Source organism: Cherax quadricarinatus, chromosome 3 (genome assembly GCF_038502225.1).
Source record: "Cherax quadricarinatus isolate ZL_2023a chromosome 3, ASM3850222v1, whole genome shotgun sequence".
Lineage (NCBI taxonomy): Eukaryota > Metazoa > Arthropoda > Malacostraca > Decapoda > Parastacidae > Cherax > Cherax quadricarinatus.
In genome coordinates this window covers 64560473-64584702 of record NC_091294.1, presented here as the reverse complement: position 1 = coordinate 64584702, position 24230 = coordinate 64560473, and the positions used below count along the sequence as shown (strand labels likewise).

At 40.5% G+C, this 24230-nt stretch overlaps 1 protein-coding gene across 2 annotated transcripts; it reads left to right on the top strand.

Annotated features, from left to right (window-relative positions):
- The first annotated feature begins 740 nt into the window (after positions 1-740).
- Positions 741-22970, top strand: LOC128705520 (uncharacterized). 2 transcript variants are annotated; one of them, XM_070092035.1, is made up of 9 exons: positions 741-890; positions 10882-11023; positions 14238-14442; positions 17033-17237; positions 17843-18039; positions 18458-18653; positions 19682-19857; positions 21341-21601; positions 22038-22970. In XM_070092035.1, exons 2-8 carry the CDS (start codon positions 10927-10929, stop codon positions 21534-21536), a joined length of 1272 nt encoding a protein of 423 aa, XP_069948136.1. In that variant the 5' UTR covers positions 741-890; positions 10882-10926; the 3' UTR covers positions 21537-21601; positions 22038-22970. The 2 variants fall into 2 exon arrangements, with proteins under 2 accessions (XP_069948136.1, XP_069948138.1); XM_070092037.1 differs by having other exon boundaries at positions 779-890; positions 10868-11023.
- The last annotated feature ends 1260 nt before the right edge of the window (positions 22971-24230 follow it).

Sequence of the window (24230 nt, the reverse complement as noted above, 5' to 3'; positions counted from 1 at the left end):
ACGAAGACCCTTGACATTCCATTCAGTGCCACACCATACAGCTCTTCGTTGGGGATGCCATAACAGTCCCTGATAATGCTTGGCAGGAGAACGTTCATCGTGTCGTTGCTTAAAGTTCCTCTAACCAGCTGAATGCAGACAGTATTAATGCGCCGGTACAGTCGGTCCGCCATCTTGGCGCTAATACTATGTTTTCCTCACCAGGTGGCGTGCAAGAGAACCAGTAGAAGCGTCCTCTCTCCCCGCAGGTCGAGAGACGAATAAAAAAATACTGTATATAACACACACATGTAAAGTAGGATGGTTGGGTTAGAAGGTTCACTGGACCTCGTGTATTATCATGTCAGAGTTACCATATATGGGAAATGTTTAGTTCAGGTATAAGGATGCATGTTTGCATGGTAATTATATGGTGTACTGTGATTATGAATTATATGGTGTACTGTGATTATGAATTATATTTTGGATACCTGTTTGTTAAGGGATTGTGGTCTTCTATATATTTATTCTTTTATGTTGTAATACAACGTTTTAAATAAAATATAAAAAAAAATTTTTAAGCAGCCTTGTATTTATGATGTTTTAAATAAAATATAAAAAAAAATAAAATATAAATAAAAAACTTAGGCGATCATCATTGCCTTTATTATGAAGCTTCTTAAAAAGTTCCGAAAATAAGAGAGCCAGTTAATGAACTTCCCAAACGGGGACAAGAAAGCGAAACTATCTTACCACCAGAAGACTCGTGTAACAACTCATTCTAAATTCTTCCTCAAAAGGCGCTAATCAGTGTCTGTGTATTATGTGGTAGCTAGGCGCGGCTACAGACATCCAGTTGTGCCCACAGCCCCGCCACATTGATACACAGCTCTCACAGAGGATCAAGCAAGGTATGGCTAAATGGGTAGTTGTAATTATTTTGAATAGTGTTTTAATGTATGGTCTAGTACAAAATTTTTTTTTTTTTTTTTTTTATATTTTATTTATAACCAATACAGTATACATAAAAATAAAAGGAAACAGTATGGATCTCTAACATAATCCTACTAGAACATCTACATACTTATCCCATATACCAAAATACAAATAAACATACAAAGAAAACAGCTTAAAACCGACTCATTATAGTTACAATAAACCCGTATACAAAAATCTCAGACACAAAAGGAATGCGTCTATAAACTGGCTAGATATATCTGTATACCATACAGCCAAAACTTACGTTAAGAACATAGCATGAAAAACCTATATCAGGGTGCTGACAGTCTATAAGTACATCTTAACATACAAAAACCTAGAACATAATATAACCTAAAAAAAAAAAACCACTTCATATGGCAAAGAACAATACCATTGTATAATACTATACAAAGTACATTGAAATGACAATTAAAACAAAGTATCGAAAAAGGAACATTCAACAAGCATGTTGAATACCTATAAACCTACACATCACATACACCACAGAATTATCTTTGTATAACACATTTGAGGACAAAAAGAAAAACCAAGCATACTTAGATCATGCCTTGTCACCTCAAACCTTCAAACGCACAAATACTGTGAGATGTACCCTCTCACACTTACACACAATGTAGTGCAACAACACTACTTACATATTATATTCAATACCTTCTGAAAAACAATGTGAAAAACATATCTTAGACAACTACCCCGACCAAACTCGCATCACAAAAGCTTATTTATTATATTGCCAAACATACCACACACGCTAACATCCATACACATGTCCATACTCAAGAAAACTAGCCCGCCGCAACCCCTTACTTGACACTTAAATCTCTTAAATCCTTCAACCTGAATCTACGATAACCTTCAGTAAATGCTGTCTCCCATCTTCCCCCATAAAGATCCCTATTGCGGCACTTTGTTCTATACATCGTGGCCCCTAACACTCTTATCCTTTCCTCGACTCCCACCTCCCTCATTGCCCAAGATATATAAATAAAATCAGTGACCACATACGCAACCGCATTCACCACCTGCTGACTCCACCCACCTATATCTAAACTTAACACCCGCAACACCTGTAACCCTTCCCCACCCACTAACCTAACTACCCTACTTAGCCAGACCCTCGCATCTTCTAAAGTACAAAAATACACAGCGTGAAATATGGTTTCCGGACATCCACACGCTTTGCACTCCCCACCCTCCCTTAATCTCCTATTAAATAACACAACCCCAGACGGCAAAATCCCATGTAAAAACCTAAACATAACCTCCCTGACACTTGGTTTTACACGTAGTTGTTGAAGACATTTCCATACAGAACCCCATGCATGCATACATAGGGTATGCCCCCTCAACTGCCACCACCACAGACCCACCCCCCACCCTCTCAAGAACCTTCAATTTAAGCTGTTTCGGATCCCTTACCGTCAGTAAAATTTGCAACATAGCCTCCCCAAACATTAAATCCCTACCCCTCCACCACCGTTGCATATCCATGCGCAGTCTTTCAAGGCCCCCCCGCTCACCCCCTCCCTAACAAACCCCCTTTTCAGAAACACACTCAACATACGTTTCTCAAGAGGTATAAGCCCCAGCCCCCCCTGGCTAACGGGAAGCGACACCACCCCTCTACTTAGCCAGTCACAACCCGATCCCCATATAAATCTGAATACTCGCAGTTGCAACCGTTGCACCTCACACCGTCGTAACGGATATATTGCCACCACGTGCCATAACTTGCTATACAACAGGACATTCGTGACTATAACCCTTTGATGCAACGTTAATTGCTCTGCCCTCAAACCTCCCAATCTTTTCAAAACTCCATCCACGGTGCGCCTCGAATTTGCCTCTTGTGCATCCCTATCATTCCGCATGTACACTATCCCACATATCAACAACTGATCTACCACACGCCACCCACCCTCAACAGTCTCACCATTATGTACACTATCCCCTAGATCCAAATACTTGGACTTTACTACATTAATTTTCATCCCCGTAGCCTCACCAAAAACGTCTATCACCCTTCCTACCTTATGTAAATCCCTCACATCCCTCACCAAGACAGTCGTATCATCCACGTAACCCACTATACCCGCTTCCCCTTCTCGTACAAAACCAACCCTCGCTCTCGCCATACTCCACCTAACTGCCCTATAAAAGGGTTCCTGAAGACATGCAAACAAAATTTGCGACAGAGGACATCCCTGTCGCAAACCCCTTCCCATCTGTATGCTATAACCTACTCGTCCATTAACCTGAATTCTCATAACTGCACCCAGATACAAAGTTTTTGCCCAAGAAACAATTTCCCTCCCGAAACCCAACCAACGCATAAAACTCCATAATGCATCCCTTTCTACGCTATCATAAGCAGCTCTCCAATCCAGAGCCAAAACACCCCCTCCCCCCTATGCTCTATAAAACTCCTAATAACTCCATGCCCTTCATACATTGATCTACCCGGTATGCCATATTGTCCTCTATCAATTACTTTACCTAAAACCTGTTTGATTCTGTTCCCTAATACCCTTGCAAATAACTTATAATCACCGCACATAAGCGATATTGCACGGTAATCTTCTACCGTTGTCTGTCCACCCTTCGGCACTAATACAACAACAGCAGTCCTTTGCTGCTCACCCATTGCCCCATCTTCCTTCATTACATTGAACAATCTGACTAAAAATCTCCTCGATACTTCCCAATTCTTAACATAAAAATCATTAGGCAACCCGTCTACACCCGGTGCCTTACCTAAACTTGCACCTGCTATAGCTTGCCAAATTTCCCCTTCCGTAATCTGTCCTTCCAAAGTCTCCCTAGCTCTACCATCAAGCTCGCATTGCACATAACCACCCATTTCCCTTAAAGCATCATCTCGTATACCCACATGTTGTGCATATGACCTAAACCATACATCAAGATATCCACTCATACCTTCAGTCGACATCAATACCTGCCCTTCCCTATACCCTCCCATCCCCACATGAACAGTTAATCCCATCATCTCCGTCGCCGCTCTCCTCTTACGCTGTCCTCTCAATACACACGCCGATGGCCTATCACCCCATAACACCTCCTCCAACCCCGCCAAAACGCGTGCACCATCAAATCTTTCATTTTGCAAATCCCTAATGCTCTCCTTTAATCCCTCAATATTTCCCACCGGGTAACTAACCCTCCCTCGTTCGTAGCAAGCCCTCAACTGCCCCTCAAGATAAGATTGAAACCCATACTTTAACCTATTATATTCCCTCCCATTACGTACATAAAAATCCTTAATACCTGATTTCGCCACAGTCCCATCTAACCAGATCACCATTCCCAGGCGCTTCTGCCTCCAACCCCTCCCAAAACTGTTTAAATGACTGTCTATATTCTTCTTCATGCAGCAACTTTACATTTAACTTCCAATACCCCCTACCCCTTCGTGGCAACCCCTCCCAACCCAAATCCACCATAACACCCCTATGATCAGAAAATACCACATCCAACACCCTCACCCTATGTATTACTACCCTTCTGGGGACGTACAAACGATCGAGCCTAGCAGCATACCCACGCCTAATAAATGTATGCTCTACCTCCCCCCCCCCACAGATATCGATTAAACCCACCCCTGATAACAATTCTCCCAATGTTCCCATACAATGCCCCGCCCCCCTCGGTTCCACATCCTTACGCCTTATCACACAGTTCCAATCACCTCCTATCACGGCTACCCCTGGCAATCCACGCAAGTAGTAAACCAACACGTCCCTCACAAAGTTATTCTTAACGCGTACGTCTCCCTCTGCCGGTCCATACACACACACCAACGTCATCTGTACCTGACCCCATAATCCATCCACACGTATCACCCTCCCCTCCCCCCCTTCACAATGCCTGACAACCAACGGGCTAGTTTCCTTTACCAATATAGCCACACCGCCTTTCAATCTGACCGCATGTTCAACATACACCTTATATCCCTCCACCTTCAACTCATAACCATGTCTATAATTATGCTCCTGCAAGAACACAACATCAACACCATGACGCTCCAAAAACTCCCTAAACCACTCACACTTTCTCTGCGACCTCAAACCATTGATGTTCAATGTCAAGCACTTAAAACCGACAAAGGTGGTTTCCCTCTTGACACAACCTTTTTGTCACCTGATCGCCTCATTGCACTCTTATCCCTCCCCCCCCCCTTTTTGTGCACTCTTACTCGATCCCTGTCCCTGAGTGTCTTTTGAACCCCTCTGCGTGACATCCGCCCATGTTTTCTTCCCTGATCGTTGTGCGGGCGTAAGCACTTCATCTGAATCATAAAGCACTGCTGCGCGCTTTCGCGTCGTACCGTCTACCTGCATCTCGTCATCAAGCTCATCACCACGATGAACCTCAACCTCCACCGTATTCACCGACAAGACAGCCTTGTCACACACCTTAGGACGAACTACCTTCGCCCCTCCGTCCTCCATAAGTCCCAATATCCAGGATCGTGCCTTCTTCCTGATACGGCCCCGTGCCCGAAATATCCACAAGCGTCGTCAATGCTTCCTCCTTGCTATCATTCACTTCCGCGATGATCTCCTCCAATGCCTGAACCACGTCCAAGGAAGGGGAGTCCCCCCCACTCGTAGCACCTGCCATCTTCTCTGCCTTCTCAACCTCCTCACTCCATGACGCACTCTGCGGAGTCAGTGTCGATAAAGGCTGTTCTTGCTCCACTCTCCTCGCCTCTACGTTTCTTCGTTGTTGCAGGTCGTTGTCTCCACGTCCTCTACCACATTGCGCTGCCAGGTGTTCATACGACCCACACAAACAAGTGCGTCGTTGCCCTGCGTATGTCACAAATACCTGAGTTCTGAATTCTTCCATCACCACATACGACGGTATAGGATGTCGTATCGTCATCTTTGCAGAGTACGTACCCTCAGGTATTCCCATATACGTACCAGCTGACCATCTTCCGGCAGTAACCGTGTGTACCGTCCCATATTTACTCATGGCAAACCTTATGTCAGATGCATCCGCCTCAAATGGCACATTCCTGATCTTCACCCAAGTGAAGTAACTTGATACATCATGCATCCTCGCCGTGACAGCATGATTCACAGGTATGGCCACTTCCTGAAACTTGTTAACCACTGTCTCATACATACTCGTCGAATTGAATTTAAGAAATATCCTCTTCGTGCCATTCAAGGAAAGTCCACAAATCTCTTCAGTAGCTACGCCGTAGGTGTCTCTAATTATTGCTGGTAGAAGTAGCTCCATAGACGGCCCAGTGATAGCTCCACTGGTTAATTCAATACAGACTGTATTGACTCTCCGGCGACAAGCCTGCGCCATGTTGTGAAAATACAAAATTATATGTATATATTAGGCACTTTGTAAATAAGGCTGAAAGCATTTTGCAAAAAAATATATGCAGTATTTGATTAAATGTGGTAATTTATAACCATGGCTCATATAGGTTCAGATATGACACGTTAAAGACTGCATTACTGCATTTATATTTATAGTGATACTCTATCTAGATTTAAATTATGAGACGGCAATATTTGTAGATAGGGAGCACTTAAGGAATGTTCTTGGATACTGGCGAGGGACTCTTCATATAAAGAAATTAGATTTGTACTAAAATTCCCTGAGGAAAGCGTTAATACCTTGCACATCTCCCCCCCCCCCTACAGACTGTATAATCCTATTGCTTTAGCGCTTCCCCCTTTATTATAATTTAGACATAATTGGTATGTAAATAGTGGAAAAACTGATTTTATCGCTTCTCGATAGTCTTAACTGTTTTAGTTCCGTTGTGAAGCTCGCTAAAGATCGGTGTTCACACAACCTCACCACTGTGTGCAAAGTTTAACTTCGTTTAGTCTGAACGTGTCAACTATGGAACACTGCCATTCTCTGCAAATACTAGATCAGAGAAGGCATTCGGGTACATTATCGAAACTAGTGAAAGTAATTGAGCATATTGACACTCGTTAACACATCTCAGACACGGTGGAGCGCCCTAACAGAAGTCAACTTTCTTACACAATGATGACTAATGACATTATCATCTATTCTGTACACACGTCATCGCAATGACCAACAGAAATGTCTTGTGAACTAGTGTCGTGTACCCTGATGGAAGATTGTCAGGTAAACGGTGGACTAGCACACTTCTCAGGACAAAAGACTTCCTTCTGTGTTCGTACAAACGGCCTGAGGACATGTAGTTTTGTGTAAGTTTTCTTTGCACCTTGGAAGCTGGAAGAATGAGATTCAACAGGTGGTTGAGGTGGGCAAATGGGTCAAGTCGAAAAGTCAGTGGGGCGACTCTAATGGAAAGTACATGGGGAAGCTGTGAACAGAGTACAGTAACAAGTCTTTGTAGTATTAATCTAGGAACTGAAGTAGGTTTCTCTTTATGGTACCTATTAACATTGATGTCTCAAGGCGTATTCATTAACGAAATGACTAAACCTCCTGTAGTATTACACCATTTTGTATTAATCTTCATTAACATTTTATTAGTGCATGACTTCTTGTTTGATTACTTGTTCGTGCAATCTATTTCATTTAAACAGCTTCACTTTAACTTTAGGCTTTTGAGAAGCCTCGTCCCCCACTCGGTAACAATATCCCAGTAAGACCTGTTCTAAATTTTATAATTCTTCCATATCCTGTATGTCGGTAGCGCACGCAACTCTATAGTTGTGTGTCGGGATACAGGTAGAAATATTGGGTACCTTGACACCTGCACTCCCTGTTCACCTAGCAGCAAATGAGGATCTGGATGTAAACAGATGTGCATTTTCCTGGGTGACAATATTAACCAGGGTGATTTATATAGTATGTCACTGTTGTCTACTACGTGTTGTATGACTTCGACACATAAAGGTCGAGATTAATTCCAACTTTGTTTATCAAGGTTTGTCCCAGTAATTGTTTTTTTTTTTTTTATTGTATGTCTGCTTCCCTAGGTCTATATTCCTATGATGCCTTTTTATGCCTGTCCCTTGCAGCTTCCTGCCTTCCCTCTCCTCTGATGTCTTATTACCTTTTCTCAGACTGAATCTCAAAACAGCGTTACCACGAATGTGAGGCTAAAGTTTATCTGTTTTACATCTTTGGGTTACACTGGATCATTAAAGTAACTTGTAACCTGCTCACCACCCGTCAGAATACTTTTATGGCTAAGCAACTCGACATGCACACCTATCGGTGTAAACATCTTTTTAAAGCTTGTAAAAGCAAAGCTCCTTAGTCTTTTAACCCTTAAATTATCCAAATGTTTTTTTACATCTGGATGTAAAAAAAAATTACTTTTTTTTTTTTACATCTGAAAACTTTAAACTTGTCTAAATTTTTTTTTTTTTAAATTTGAAAATATATAAAAGTATAGATTTTGTAGCAACGAATTTGAACGCAGATTTGTTTGGACCGTTTAAGGGTTAAACCTGGTAGTGTAAATTATTTACCTTTGTATTACTATTCTTTCAATCACTACTTGGCAGACCATGAAATACGTAAAATCTGTGATATTAAGTTCTTAACCTCTACCATCAATCTGCGTTTTTTATATAAATTTTATCTTCTGCCAGTACGAACAAATGTTGCGTTTGATAAGATATATTCTAGGCATTATAAATAAAACAAATTCCGAAATCTGCTTCAACTTTCCCTAATGTAGGGAAAGATGGACGATAATGGAAATTGTAAAAAGAATAAATCTGGGGAAACTATTCTGTAGTTATTCCTGAATATTAAAATTACAAGCTACCTCATCGTCAGGTAATGGCTGGTTTAAATCTCGTACGAAGCGCATCATGGGTGATCCTCCTTACAAATACTTAGCATTTAATGCTAGCGTCTAGTCTGACATCAGCAGAAATTTCATTATGGTATAGTATAAAGCTCGCAGGGGGAAACTCCGTGTGAATTAAAGGACAACTGAATTTTGTCAGGTATTCTTAACCGGGATTATCCATAAACCTTGTGGGTATGTAAATTAGATAGCACTCCATCTGTAAATTATTTAAAAAATTAGTTTATTAAATTTGATCTATGAACGTAAAAACCAATCTATACACATCTTGGTCATATCGGTACCTAATAATACAGATTTCCAGTCTGAAAGGGGGTAACGGGACATTAGTGTCATTTGTTGGTCTGTAATGGTAATACGCATAAAAAATATTTAGGAGAGTGCTTCATAGCATTCCCGTGACTTTTAACTCAAATTTGTGCCCCTCCCCCCTCCCTGTACAGTTTCTTACCGATACTGCCACTGATTACCTTTTTTTACTCTTGTTAAATTACGTAGTGCACAATTCAGCCTATTGCATCTGTAATCTGATTTCTTGGGTTATAACAAATAGGTCACACCACTACTATTCCTTTACAAAATCCCTTTATTTTTGTTTTAGTTATGCTCTCGCATTCTGCATTTCACAGCAATACCTCAAAATTCTAGATTGTCACAATTATTTTTTTGAGTGGGAGGCGGAGTGAGAAGAGATGTATGCTTCTTGGCTTGTTGGAAGCTTGTGTAAGGTGTTAAGATACCCATAGCTTCAATTTTCCTAAAGCTTGCCTCTAGAATACTTGGTACTTAGTTTACATGTCTAGTGTATATGGTTTGTGTGAATTGTGGGGATTGATAGTGATGGTGTGCTGTCTACTTCCATATCTCGTAAAGGATCACAAATAGCTTTTGCAATTTTCAAAGCTCTACCCTATTGATATTTTGGTATGTTCCCTAGTCTAATTTACAAAGAAATGTAGCAGTATCTGTTCAGTTAACGGCAATTTCATGCTATTGATGTCTGCTTGTAATGACAGGACTACCAGGCAGGCTGTGAATGTGCGTATGGTTCTCTGGGTACGGCTGTAAGTTTGGCTTAGGAAGTGGGTTGGACTGTGATGTGCGTAAATAAGAAAATACTAAATTATTAGTTACACTAGTGACTGGAACAATGCACAAATAACTTTCTCTCAAAGAAGAGCTTACGACGTATCGATCAGACTTAGCCAATTTAAAAAGTAAATGGTCAGTCACCAAAGCTTAGTCGTAAGCTCCTCTGTGCGTCTTGTGTAAACAGAATACTGTTCGTGTTAGCTGCCTATCTGAATTAGCAGTCATCACTAGGGCTTTCCCTGACAAGTAAATTGTCTACCTGTCTTCAAAAAAAATTACTTCCATTGTTTAACCAATACCGATTTGTTGGCTATCTCTTGCAAGTAAATTATCATTACTTGCTTCCCAATGTGCCTGAGGGAAATGGCTCTCTCCTTTCATGGTAGACCAGTTAACCAGTACCTCGTGTGCCTGTCTAGGCACGAAATATGAGAATGCTTATCCACTAGAATTGAATGACATGCGATTTCACTAAATTAAAAACTCTTCCACCCACCCTTTACTGAATATCAACACGTAAGAAAATTGATGTCACTAGCAGTGCAACTATCACTAGTGCCACCAACATTATCACTAATGCCAGTCACTACCCCGTAATTATCATGCATAACAAGAGCCACCAACATAATTCGTTCAATCAACACTACCACTAGTACCATACAGTATTTAATCACTACCAGTACTATCACTAGGGCCACCACTATGCCTATCAAAAAAGTCCCAATCAGTATCTCTTAAAGCCTCCATTTTCCAGCCACTTTCACCTTTAGTGTCACCATTATCACAATTTTCACCACCACAGCCTCCAAAATAACCACTACTACCCCCACCACAACTAAAATTCCTATAATCACAACTACGATAAACTTTACTAACAATACTTCAATCAACGCTCCTACAAACATCACGGTAACCATAATTGGGACCACATCTACTACCACAATTATAACCACAGCTACAATCATTAAGTCTTGTAAGACTTTTTGTTACAGGTTAGTAGACACTCAGTGCAAGAAGTTCTCGCCAGAATCTTTAAGATGGCTGAACAAGAGTTGCTAGTGAGGAGTGCCAACGATATCACGGAGACGTGGGTGCTGAATCTTCTTCAGTACCACCACCACCATAACCTCTCTGGTAATCCTCTAGTGTGCTAATTTTTTTCTCATTAGTGTTTAAATTTGTGAAATGCTTGTGTATTATTAATCAGTGTTAAGATTTGTTTGGATTTTTTTACTGAAGTGTTGGCCACCCAAGATAACGCAAATATCAGTGCTAAGAACTTTTATTTCCATTGTTGTCCTTCCGTATTTTCCCCCAGGATGCAACCCACAAGTCTATTAACACCCAGAGACAACAGGTGCAAGGAATTGTGCCCAGTTTCAATCTACGCCGGGGCATTAATGCCGTTAATTAAGCCACGACTAACCCCGTCCCTAAATCGCGAGACTGGTACATTAACTCAGTGCTGTAATCTGCTTGCTCGTGAATAATTTTTAGTTTTCTTTGGTTCCTTGCTAGGCATTATAACATTATAAAAATTTCTTGGCCATGAATCGGCTTTTTCTTCATGTACTTTAAACTACAACGTTCTGGTAAAACTAGTGTAAGCCGGCAAATTCATATGCATCAATCTCATTAGGGTAATTGATTTTCTCCTCCATAAGACCTAGGGGAAGATAATCCCTATATTCCCAGTCCAAGTTAAAGCTGGCGAGTCTGCATAAGACTGGTGGAATAGAAGAGGCGAGCTAGCGTGGAGATCACATTATAGTAACAATTTGAGGAAACTGAAGAACCCAGGTTGCAGTGTCTTTACCTTGTAGGTAAATCCCCAATTAAATGTTAAAAATACACACGCACGCACACAAACCATAAAATTCTCAAACTTCATAGTTTAAAAAAAAATATACACCAGACTTAATCAGTCCCAACAGGCTCTCCAGTCAATATGAAAATCACTACAGCAAAAAGATTAGTTTTTGGAATTTAAAATTTGCCAGTCGATAAAAAAACCTAGGAGCACCTTCAAGAATATTACTGTCAGTGAGGCGTGGCAATTATTCTCAGTGTAAAAAGATTTTAAATTTTTTCGTATAAAGATAACCCGCCAAACACGTCCTGTCGATTTATACATAAATTATTGCCCGTATGTAGGACCCAGTGCCTGCCAAGATGTCAAAAGGCAAAAGTTGGCTGTATAATCTACAAAATGTCAGATTTCTCGGCATCTGACTGATGGCCATGTCCTGGTGAAACGCCTTCGTATAGTTGTGCTGCGCATCAATATAGGTTAACTACATCTTTCCAACCAGTCTTGGAGGAAGTGTATCGAGCCAAGGACAACAGAGCTCTTTAATACAGAGCTGATAAACCGGAATTATCAGAATACAAAATCTCAATCACCACTGTTAATTTCGCCAGTTCATTAGAGCCCGAAAATTAGGGACCCCCCAGTCACTGTACAAGACGTATGTGGCACTTGTAAAGGAAAACCTTATCTCCCTGATGAAATACAGGCCAAATTGCAAAAGTGAATGATGTCCAGACATTAAACTTCATGTGTTGGGCAGACAGATCCCTTTTTTTCCTATGAAAACCGTAGCAAGGGCGAGGTTATGTGCAGACCTTGGCTCCTGGCAAGACCCAGATAAAGCTCGCCAGATTATGCTTTCATATACATGTAGGTATATGTAGGTCCGGCAGGCCGGACTTTAGTCCTGGAGATAGGAAGTACAGTGCCTGCACTCTGAAGGAGGGGTGTTAATGTTGCAGTTTAAAAACTGTAGTGTAAAGCACCCTTCTGGCAAGACAGTGATGGAGTGAATGATGGTGAAAGTTTCTTTTTCGGGCCACCCTGCCTTGGTGGGAATCGGCCAGTGTGATAATAATAAAAATAATACATGTAGGTTTAGTTTTCCTTCTGCAACGCTGCACTGGGTCAGGCTTGTATGATGCTTGCCTGGTCACTCGGGCTGTTCCTGCTGGCAGCCCACTGGTCTACATACCAGCATCATTCCAGATCTGGTAGTAGGCGGGGGTGTTTGTTGAAATCAAATTTTCACTTCCTCCAGCAGTTTATCTTTGGGTAAGATGCCAAAAAATTTGATTAGATTTTTATACTGTTCCCACAATACTCCTGAACTGCGTGTAATTTAACTTTTCTCCCCTTTCACTCAATGTTATGGTTGTCTAGATTTGACTTTCACAATTATATTATGGTTTTCATTAAATTGCATACATCTCACGCGAGTCGTTCCCAATAACTATAATTCTTATTGACTCTGCGGGTCATAAATAATTCCCTCTGCTCGAGTTTTAATATTTCTCCTGCCCTTAGAACAGTCAACACTTAACATTATTCTTACGAAAAGAGGGCACAAGATTTTTCATGCACATTTGATATCTACAGATTGACGTTGAAAATATTCTTTAATGAGGCTGAGGAACAGGATAGGCACCAGAACTGTACCCTGGAGTTTTAAGCTTTAAGTTTGATAATTTTAGATTTTTAGTATCGCTCTGTATATTGTCTGGCGAAGCAGAGTACTAGTTACCTACTTTCTCCACTATACATATTCATTTTATGTGCAATAAATTTAATGATCTTCATTAAATGCCTTGCTCGTGACTCGACATATCGATTTTCTTCCAACACCTCCGTATTCTTTACACAATGGATTAGTGGTTGTGACCATTTTCTTCCCTCTCGTTCGAGTTTTACAGCTCATGCCTCCATGGAGAAAGAAAAGGCACATCCCCGTGTATCATGGATTGAGCAAATCTCCACTATCATGATCCGAGCTGTGGCTGCAGAGTCTACCAGTTAAAAATTTATATGGGGACCAAACAAATCCATGAAGACTTGTTAAATTGTACTGCTACAGTTAACTTAATTTTTGTGGGGAAAAGCCTCAACCTGGAGTATAGACATTACAAAACTTGTGCTAATGAAGTTAGGAAGCGATAAGATAAATTAAACAGGGTGGGGGGAAGAACGTACCTCGGGTTCATCTGATTTGTATTTAAAGTTAAATAACGTAGGATTAAATTTGTTCAAGTTAGTGATTCATGATTTGAGTATTTATCCATATTACTGTACATGATAAAAAAAAAATGTACTACCAAAATCTTTAGGTTCCTTGTACAATAAGATTGTTCAAAAAATCTTCCATATGTGATAGGTTTGAGTGTATCGCTTAGCAATAGCTAATTAGATTCTGATCAATCCATTCGTTTACCTGTCTTTTATCAAATTTTCATTAACAGACTAACATCAAAATTAATGGAAGAAAAATCTGTAGTAGGATCTGCTGTAGAAATACATGCTAACCTACTTTTCTCCTACCAGGAATAGGAGGTACAGTGAGACTGAGAAAGTGGTGTCTACAAGATTTAAAATCCAAAGAAACCCTTGGGGGTGGCTGCAGCTCGAGGGTGATAGTCAAGGTTGAGTACGAGGTAATGGGCGACGTGGAGCATCCAGCAACGACAGAGGAACAGCTGAAGGAAGAGACTTTTGTGGTGAAGACTGTCCCCTCACAGGGAGTCATGGTGTAAGTTAGTCCAGTGCATACAGATTGAAACTATTTTGTATCGCCTTTTATCTCTACATACCATGCTTTTTTTTTTTTTTTTTTTTTTTTTCCTGCTCTACATTCTCCGATTACTCAATGATGCTAAAGTTTATTCAGTGTAACTGCACAGTTGAACTGCTTCGTATATTTGTTCAGTGATTAAATTGGCAAGGCTGTCAAATATTTACTAGAATCTTCTACTTGTTTTACTTGGTTTCTAGAGATTTTTCTAACACTTTTTTTTTTTTTTTTTTTCTCTTCAGATACAATCCACCTATACATGTTCTTCCCACAATATTTTGAGAAATGCTAAGCCTTTTGTCAAGATTGTCAGAGGATTATTTCTACCTTTATTCTACAACAAAATTACTTATTTTATAGAATGCTATGGTTTATGTACCTATGCTATATTACGCGACATACTGTCTTGTAAAGTTTAGTTATACATTGCATTCTGAGCACCTGAAATAAATTATTCCTCTACTCTTCCATCTCCCTCTACCTCGTTTTCTCATCTTGCTCCCAGTCATAGCTTAAATGATTAATTTCTTCCCATGTTCCCTGGCTAAATACGAAGTTTTGAACTTTTTTTTTTTTATGCCTCTTTAATTTCTGCTCTTAAATCTGTATACACAAAGTGGGTTTATCCTTCTTAAGACTGCTTGTCTACTTCCACTTCAACTTTTTTTTTTTTTTTTCTCTATCCTTGTGGCGATGAAATGGTCAATGGGTTGAAAATCGATTATACTGTGATGTGTCAACGAAGTACACAACTAAAGGCCATCCTGGACATGAGACAAACCTTAAGTGTACACAGGACACTGCAGACAACTTCGTATCCCATAGTGAATGTAATAAACATGATTGTACGTCTGCTTATGTTTTCTGTAGACAGCCAGCATCTGTTGCTTCTGCGATCAGCAAGCCACGGCTGACTGCTATTATGCCAGGTGAGGGTTTACCTGGAGAGTTCCGGGGGTCAACGCCCCCGCGGCCCGGTCTGTGACCAGGCCTCCTGGTGGATCAGCCTGATCAACCAGGCTTTTGCTGCACGCAAACCAACGTACGAGCCACAGCCCGGCTGATCAGGAACTGACTTTAGGTGCTTGTCCAGTGCCAGCTTGAAGACTGCCAGGGGTCTGTTGGTAATCCCCCTTATGTGTGCTGGGAGGCAGTTGAACAGTCTAGGGCCCCTGTCACTTATTGTATGGTCTCTTAACGTGCTAGTGACACCCCTGCTTTTCATTGGGGGGTGGGAAAGTGCATCGTCTGCCAAGTCTTTTGCTTTCGTAGTGAGTAATTTTAGTTTGTAAGTTCGGTACTAGTCCCTCTAGGATTTTCCAGGTGTACATAATCATGTATCTCCCTCCTGCGTTCCAGGGTATACAGGTTTAGGAACCTCAAGCGCTCCCAGTAATTGAGGTTTTTATCTCCGTTATGCGCGCCGTGAAAGTTCTCTGTACATTTTCTAGGTCGGCAATTTCACCTGCCTTGAAAGGTGCTGTAGTGTAGAGCTGGTAATACTAGCATAACTCGGGCGTGGCAGTCAGTCTAGGAATGTTCTACGCGTCCTCCCTCACTTGTGAAAACCGCTGGGAGTTAGACTGCACAAACTGATGCAAGGTGAACGTATTGACAAACCTATCCTTATTAATAGATTAAAAAAAAAGACATGCGTCCAGACAACAAAGTAACAAGCAACTACTTTTACTAAATTTCTTCAACTTTAAATATTAAAGTATAGTAATCACTGGGCGACACTACTTTCATAATACATTTGAAAGTATCTTTCATAATATCACAATTCGCAAATTCCTCAGGAAAGAAACCTTAATTTCGGTCCCTCTTGGACCATTATCGCTACACTTAATTGTTCAAAATACATGTAACCTGGTTTTAAGGTTTCCTTTCCTAGACATTTTCGAGTAGACTAGATGTTATGTTCTGGAAACTTTATGAAAATTCGTATTGGTTATCGCTTATTAATCCGTCTAAGATGGCCTATTTGCACTAATTTAAATCCAACGTACACGGAGGAACCATGAGCATAAAAATATCGGGTCTACTCCCGTTTGCACAATGTCGGAGCTCCGTTTATCAACGGAAACTACTTGATGGTCGATGAGAGGTAGAAAACGGGTACGTGTCGTTTTAAATTGAGAACTAGCATGACGTGGGGTATAAAGATAAGTGAGAAAGTAGGAGGAAAGGATAGAGGTAAAGAGGAAAACGTGGTCGTCGATAAAATGGAACTATAAATTGGAGAAGGAACAAAAGAATCAAATGTTTAAAGAGAAAATTCAGGTTAATTTTAATCTAGATGGATGAGGCTACTCAATAAGTTGTGGATGGTGGGGGAGAGGGGGAAATATTACCTTTAACTCAAATGACTGATACTGGAAACCAGGATGAGAATGTATGGATACAGGTGGAGGGAATATATAAGGTAGTACAGACTTGATAAGCCACTACAGAAGTACAGGTAAGATGTTTAGTAGGTGCAAGAGAAGACAGGAATCACTTCTCTGGAATACACCTAGATGACCCACAACGTTTACATCACTTGCAGGGATATGTTAACGTCTGAAGGGCTGCACCACAGCGAAGTGAACCAGTACGGGAAGTTCCTGCGGGTGCTGGTGACATGGGAGGCGGAGCGGCGGGGCGTGGACGTGGGTATGATGGCAGAGATAGTACCCTCACACGTCTTGGCAGTCAGCGACGACCATTATTTCACTCTCGTTCTACCAGACCTCACACAACTTGGCTATCAGGCGAGTACATACACGGTGAAAGTCCAGGTGAAGTGCATTTTGTGCATTCTTCATTGACGCGATAGCTTTTAGCAACATGGTAATTTCCTTTACTCCTGTTCCTATTCCTCAGAAAAAGAGCTGATATTCCTGATTTTTTCCCTAATGATCAATTTATCAAAGTACCAATTTCCTATAAATTTCTTAACTACAATCCTCGCGACAAGGCAGACTAAGGAAGTTAAACTCGTCCCACAAGCCATTTTCAATTGTCACTTGTTAAAACTGTCTTTACGAACGATTTATTAGTTACTAATTCCATAAAAATGATGGGTTCATAATCACGCACCTTAAGAGGGGCTTTCATCCCCTCCACTCGGAAAGCCTTCCAACATCTTTTGCAAACCACTTAAATCTCACCATGCTGAGGCAACCTGACAAGCGAAGCAAACCGGGGGGTAAACTAATCCAATGGTTGGTTAATTTGGTTTAGTTTCTTAACTATGATAGTTAAGGATGCATGAAACTTCTTTACCACTAACTACACTTTAATCCTAATAGTGCTATTACAGCAAGGAAGAAATGTACCAGTGTACCGCTAAAGAACACTTATTTCGTTATATCAGACGAGGCTACTGGAAGAGGGTCTGTCAGGGCCAGAAGTTATGGTGACGGCACGAGCACTAGGCAGGTTCCATGGGACAGCAGTTGCATTCAAGATGGTTACGAAGACCAACCTGCAAGACTCGTTCCCCACCTGCTTTCATGTAGCTCACGACCAAAGTGAGCTCTTCACATTCTTCCATAAAGCAGGATTCGAACGGTGAATATCCACAAATGTTTCATTTTATTTTTTTAATGCTTTAATGTTTTTTAGTCTACTTGTTGCTTTCTCCATCTTATTGCTCACCGCTTTGTCAGATTGCAACTCTTCTAGTATTTGTGACAGATTATCCAAGACTAAAATACTTTTCCATTAGACGGGAAACTTTTCAACTAACATTGTCGCATTACTAAATGGAGACCCTTTAAAACTGACAGTGCACGTTAATAAACTATTCCAGTCTAAAGTCGTGTCGATAGTTAATATTCCATGTACCTCAAAGGGCTTTGATATTGAACTTATTCCCCACACTTAATATTCGTTATTGTATTCATAAAGTGGATGATTCTATGTATATAAAGCAATAATTACTATACGACTGAGAATGAAGTTTCAAACCGCAGTTTAACACATACAGCCTGCACCAAGAGTGGGAAGGGCTGCCTGAGCGAGCAGCCCTCCTATCCCTGCTGAAGCCCTACGAGACTCACGCCACAACCTTCGTCGTGCACAACCTCCTCCCCAGAGAACCCTTCGCCACTGCCATTCATGGAGACCCCCAGCCAACCAACATCTTATTCAAGTACACTGCTGACGGAGACTGTACCATAAAGGTAGGGGTAAGCACTTTCCTGATGGTATGGTTACATACTGACAGGATATTTCTGGTCAAAATAGGATGTTACGCTGAGATAGTGTATTACGAAGTTCAGTCCAGATACGAAAGTAAGACTGTACCTCCAGTAGACCTAGACTAGCCGCACTTCCAGTTTAGTTCTTTGATGCTGGTGAAGATTTCTTGACCTAACTGATTCTGTGGTCTACTTCTCTAAATTACGCCTGAAAGATTTCGGTCCATCCTCCCCCATCCCCCTCCTTTCCTCAAGAGGCCCTGTATAATCAGTACAGGGTAGCGCTCCCCATAACCTAGAGGCAAACATACTAACCTTGATTGCCACAAGATCACTTTGTCAGTTACACGAAAGTAAGTTAGAATACAAGTTACCATTTTAAACACCTCTTAACGATAGCAAAGACAATACTTAGAGGTAATTATTAAAATCCAAACTTCTTGATTAACAACAAAGTATATGGAAGTCTGCCATGTGAAGACTTTTATTGTAGTGAATCTGTCACTAAGACCTCTTCAATATATGGGTTTATAATTGCAAAAAAAAGTATCTTTCACATCCTAGTAGGAAAAATCCTCTTTGTGCAACAAATTTAAAGGCTACCAAAAGTAGCCAGCAGGCACTTAAACTTTCATGAAGTGGTCAAGCCACTTGCACTCTTACTCATCTCCACTTCATTGCACTCAACGTTTTAACTGTTCTAGCTTATCCTAAAAACACTACCTTCAGCTTAGTCAGATGCATGGCTAACACAATGCAACGCATAACGAGGACTCCTGATTTTAGTTAAAATCCCAGTGCATCTATTATAACCTTGTTAACTTCACTGGAATATGTAACATTGTAACAGATAAAACAACTATAACAGCTGTGACACAGCACCACAACTTGTAGCAATAAGAGGACTAGGGTAGATGCAACTCTGCATCAACCACAGCACAGTTTGGTTGTGCTACCAGCCTTGAGATCGTGTACACAGTAAGAAACTTACTCTTATTTGCCCTTAATAGCTGATCGACTGGGCACAGGCGAGGTACAGCAAAGGAACCTATGACCTCGTTTACATGCTAAGTATCGGCGTGGAGCCTGAGGTGCGCCGACAAGTATCGTCGCAGGCCAAGGAAGAATACTTCAAGGCGTTCAACGATACCCTGAAAGACCTCGACGCTGGCCTTGCTTACCCGAGGTATTTTCTGCAAATAGTTAAACTTTAACGATTTTAGTGATTACTTTTACACCTAAAATTGTTGGATGTAGAGTAGAAAAAAATTCCCAGCACGAGTGAAACAGGATTTGTTGAGTTTATAGTTTATAGACTAGACGGGGTTGCAATAAAATTGAATGCACACTTCGAGGTCGTAAACTTAATTTTTTAAATTTTTGCCATAGGTGCAAACCAGACTAGTTCCGTGGTTTCTATGCTGAAGTGTTAAAACGACAAGTGTCTTGTACTAATTCTCAATCTGTTTAGCAACAATTATCTTAACCGTAGACAATACTGACAACACATGCGCATTAGCAAAATAATTAAGACGTCATACACATCAGTATCCGCGGATATCTACATTTTCACTGCAAGCATTTGGAGTGCAGAAATAAACTTTAATTCATGAATCCCTCAACTTTTATAGTTTTCTTGAAACAGACCGAAAGCCTCTTATCTCTAAATTTCTATCTTCAGCATCCTTAACATCCGACTGATGAAAGCTGATGTGCCAGCAAACTGAGCTATTAAAATTTCAGTTGCTTGGGTCTTCATAAAGTACAGAATTATGACTCGCTAAATTAATGCTTAGCTGTGCAATAAAAAAATTAATAAATTTACTTGAGTTTGTAAATTTAAAGTTCTTTCAAAATTGACTAGGGCTGTGAGGATCAGTAAAACAATGACCATTGTGGGTCTTTCACCTACTATAAACCCTGAAATATAGAATATTTTGAGTCGACCTGCCAGGTCTTAATATTTTTACTTGAATTAGTAAAATTAACTTGTGTAGCATAAGAGATGCTAGTCTACTATGACAAGAAAGTTTACTGTAGTTGCACAAATTATCATGGTAACATGTGAAAATTGCCTAGAATAACCCAAAATATTCCGACTGGTTTCCACTACGGACTCAAAATAGTGTAGCTCGATTGCTAGCGCACTGGGATCATTCTGAAGTCCCGAGTTCCAATCCCCGGGACGACTGGGGAACAGTTTCCATAACACATCCGCTGTCCATTTTCACCCATAAGCGAAATGGGTACCTGGGTGTTAAACTGGTGTGGGTAGCATCCTAGGACAAAATTAATGTAATTAACCCCAATACTCTGCATAACAAGGGGCTATATATATTAAATTATGTGATGTGTATATATAAATTTATCTACTTCACTAAGTGCAGGCCTTGCTAGGTCTTTTTTTACCTCCGTCATTTCCCAGGAAAAACATCTTGCTGGAGCATCGCAGAAGTCTGTAGTAAATCATGAAAAATACTAACCACGGAAAGCTAATTACTAAAGTTACTATTAGCAAGACCTTTAAGATCGCCAACCAGTTAAAATATTCCTCTAGTTAATGAACATTTCTACAAAACCACAAGGAAAGGACCGATTAATATCACAACGGTTACATCCACTAAATGATCTCAACTTCACTATAACAATACGTGTTTATATACTTACAGGAATGTGTTTGACGAAGACATGATGCTAAGCGAGCAGCTGAGTGTAGTATGGTGCGTGTCTAGCATCAACCTACTCTACTCCAGTACTAGGCTTCAGAGAAGACTCTACTGCATCCTTAACGACATCCTCTACAGCCCTAGCATCAAGCCTCTGCATTACTTTCTCCCCGAATCCAGCTCTTCATCTTCCTCTTGAATGAAAGGCTCCACCTCTACACCAAATTTTTTACCTTCGTTTCTTCAAAAAGCAAACTCCCCCAGGTATTGCACAACTAATAGTTTGTATGTGGAAGACTCGAAATATGAGTACTTTAAAGTTTTACGAAAATTATCAACTGTTTTAACATACTAGTGTGATTATGAAGTTTCTTAAACAACAAACGGGCAAAAGTTAATTTTTTCAATTTTTTCTTAACTGTTTTTACTTGATCTGAATCTTTTATATTTTCTGAGCAGTGCTTGGTTACTAGTAGCAGCTCTGCTTTCCATCTTCCCTTGCACACATTTATATATGAATTTCATAGGTCAGTTTAGGTTTATTGAATTTTACTTGAAAAAAAAAGTTAGATTTCCACAAGTTTATGGCACACATTAAGAGTTGTCATGTTATAAATTACATGAACTACATGGAATTTTATATGCATAAAATTAAGGGTATATGTAAAAAAATTAAAGCATATTCAAATTTTAATTTCAGGCCTTTAGGCACACAATCACAAACGAAAGTAGTCAAAATTAGGACATTACCATCAGCTGCAACTCTGCTTAGAGGTACTGTGCACAACCCTGGCCATATTGTCAGACAAATGTCTAATACTCGCTCGCCCTTATGAAGTCATAAAACTACCACCTCCTAATTACTCAAAGCTGGTTTTGACATTTGCTTGATCTATAGGAAAGACTAAGGTCCTCTCTTACTACTGCTTGTTCTGCCCTACCCAAGTTCCACTGTCAAATATTTGAATAAATTGACATACGGAGAGTGTAGATCAGAAACCATCCTTATATTTACATAACCTTGGTATGCCATGCAAAAGTTTACTGGGATTTATTTAAATTTAGTATTTAAACTAAATGATAGCTTCAACTTAAATTCTTAGGCCACTGGGTAATCTGTTCGGCTTAGCGCTTACTTTAATACTTCAGCATATTATAAATAAAATTTAAAGTGTCAGGGGAAAAATCATTTAACGTAACTTATAAAAATTATATATTAACCTGGACACCCACTATTAACCTCTGGTAATAATTATTACATGTTTAAAACATTACCATATTTTATCGCTCATTTACTCTATTTAAATGCTTGATTATATAACTGTTTAGTAGATTTACAAAATGGAGCATATTTAAACAGTTAAACGGTTAATTATATATAAATATATTTATAATTTTATTCCCCAGTCAGAGCCCCAATAATTAAGTGCCTAGCAGAAGCTAGGTTTTAGTTCCCATGGCCAGGAAAATCGGGCTCTTGTTAGGTTTTCATCTAATCCCGCCACACGCATTCAATTTCTGGCTGTGGGAAGAGAGTACTGTGTATTTTGATGCAGTGTTCAGGTTCAAATCTTTTGGACTGAGACTTTCATGATTTAGTTACTTCGTCTAATAAAAAGTTATCCATGCAAAATGTTTCTAATTTTCCGTCCAATAGTTATATGGAAACCATTATAACATAAAATTTCTTCATTCGAATTAGCAAACGGGAACCTACACGAAAGACTGCCAATTTCAACTAAAAAGAGTTAGTGTTAATTTAAGTTGATGAGGGAAGGCAGAATATATCTTCTCATCATTTTGGGGTCATTGGCACGATAAGAAGCTATCGGTCTGAGGAATTACTTCAATCTTCAGACCGAACCTAATTACCCCACAATCCCGACACTATCCCATCCCAAATAACTTTTCTCCTCCTCATCCCTCCTTTATTACTTTCCTCTTTTCAGCCTTTGGGATTCTTCCCATAGGCACTATAGTCCCTAAATAGGGGGAAGGGTACTAGGGTCCATCCCATTTCATTGAGATCCTTGGTTGTGTAGTTTGTGATTAAATCTGGACCACCTAAAGATGTCCAGATCTCCCTCTGGTCTCCCAACAGGGCGTGTGGCAAGGGGTGGCTTTGGGTCGCTATGGTAATGGTGTATTTCTGGAAGCTACTTTTTGGATTCCAGAGGGTGGTGGCCAAAGGAAGAGTGCTTTGTGGGTGTCTGGCCACCCTCTTTCGTCGACCTAGGTGGCCTGGTGGGTGTGAGGTTGCTCTCCCAGACTGCTGGTTTACTGGCTTCTCACCAAGCATAAGGGGAATTACTAATCAGTCCCTGGCTGCCTTCGAGAGGAAGCTGGAGAGATACCTAAAGTCAGTGCTAGATCAGCTTATTTGTGGTTCGTATGTTAGACTACATGCGGCCAGCAGTAACAGCCTGGTTGGCAAAGCCCTGATCACCGGGAGGCCTGGTCATGGACCGGGGTGCAAGGGGCGTTCATCTCTAGAATAACTTGCAGGTAGGATGTGGCACTGGTTCCATGCTCACCCTCTGAAGGGAGGATGCTGGTGAGGGGCTCTTGATCTAGGGAATTTGGTTTGTTGGTCTGGTTGCCCAAATTGAGTGAATACCTTCCCTCCCCCCACATGTGCTGTATAATCCAACGGGTGTAGTGCTCCCCATGATTATAATGCTGCACTAGTGATGTTGAGGTTGTCTTGGGCATGGCTGGATTATTATCAAAAAGAAGCGCAAAGCCACAATGGCTATACAGCGCTGCAGGGTAGGGAAGGAAGAAAGGGAATTGGATGGCAGAAGGGAGGGGGGATGATCAGCAGGTTACAGAAAACAGCGAGGCAGGGGATAGTACGGGGGTAGAGGGTAGCAAGAGATTGAAGTAGAAAGGG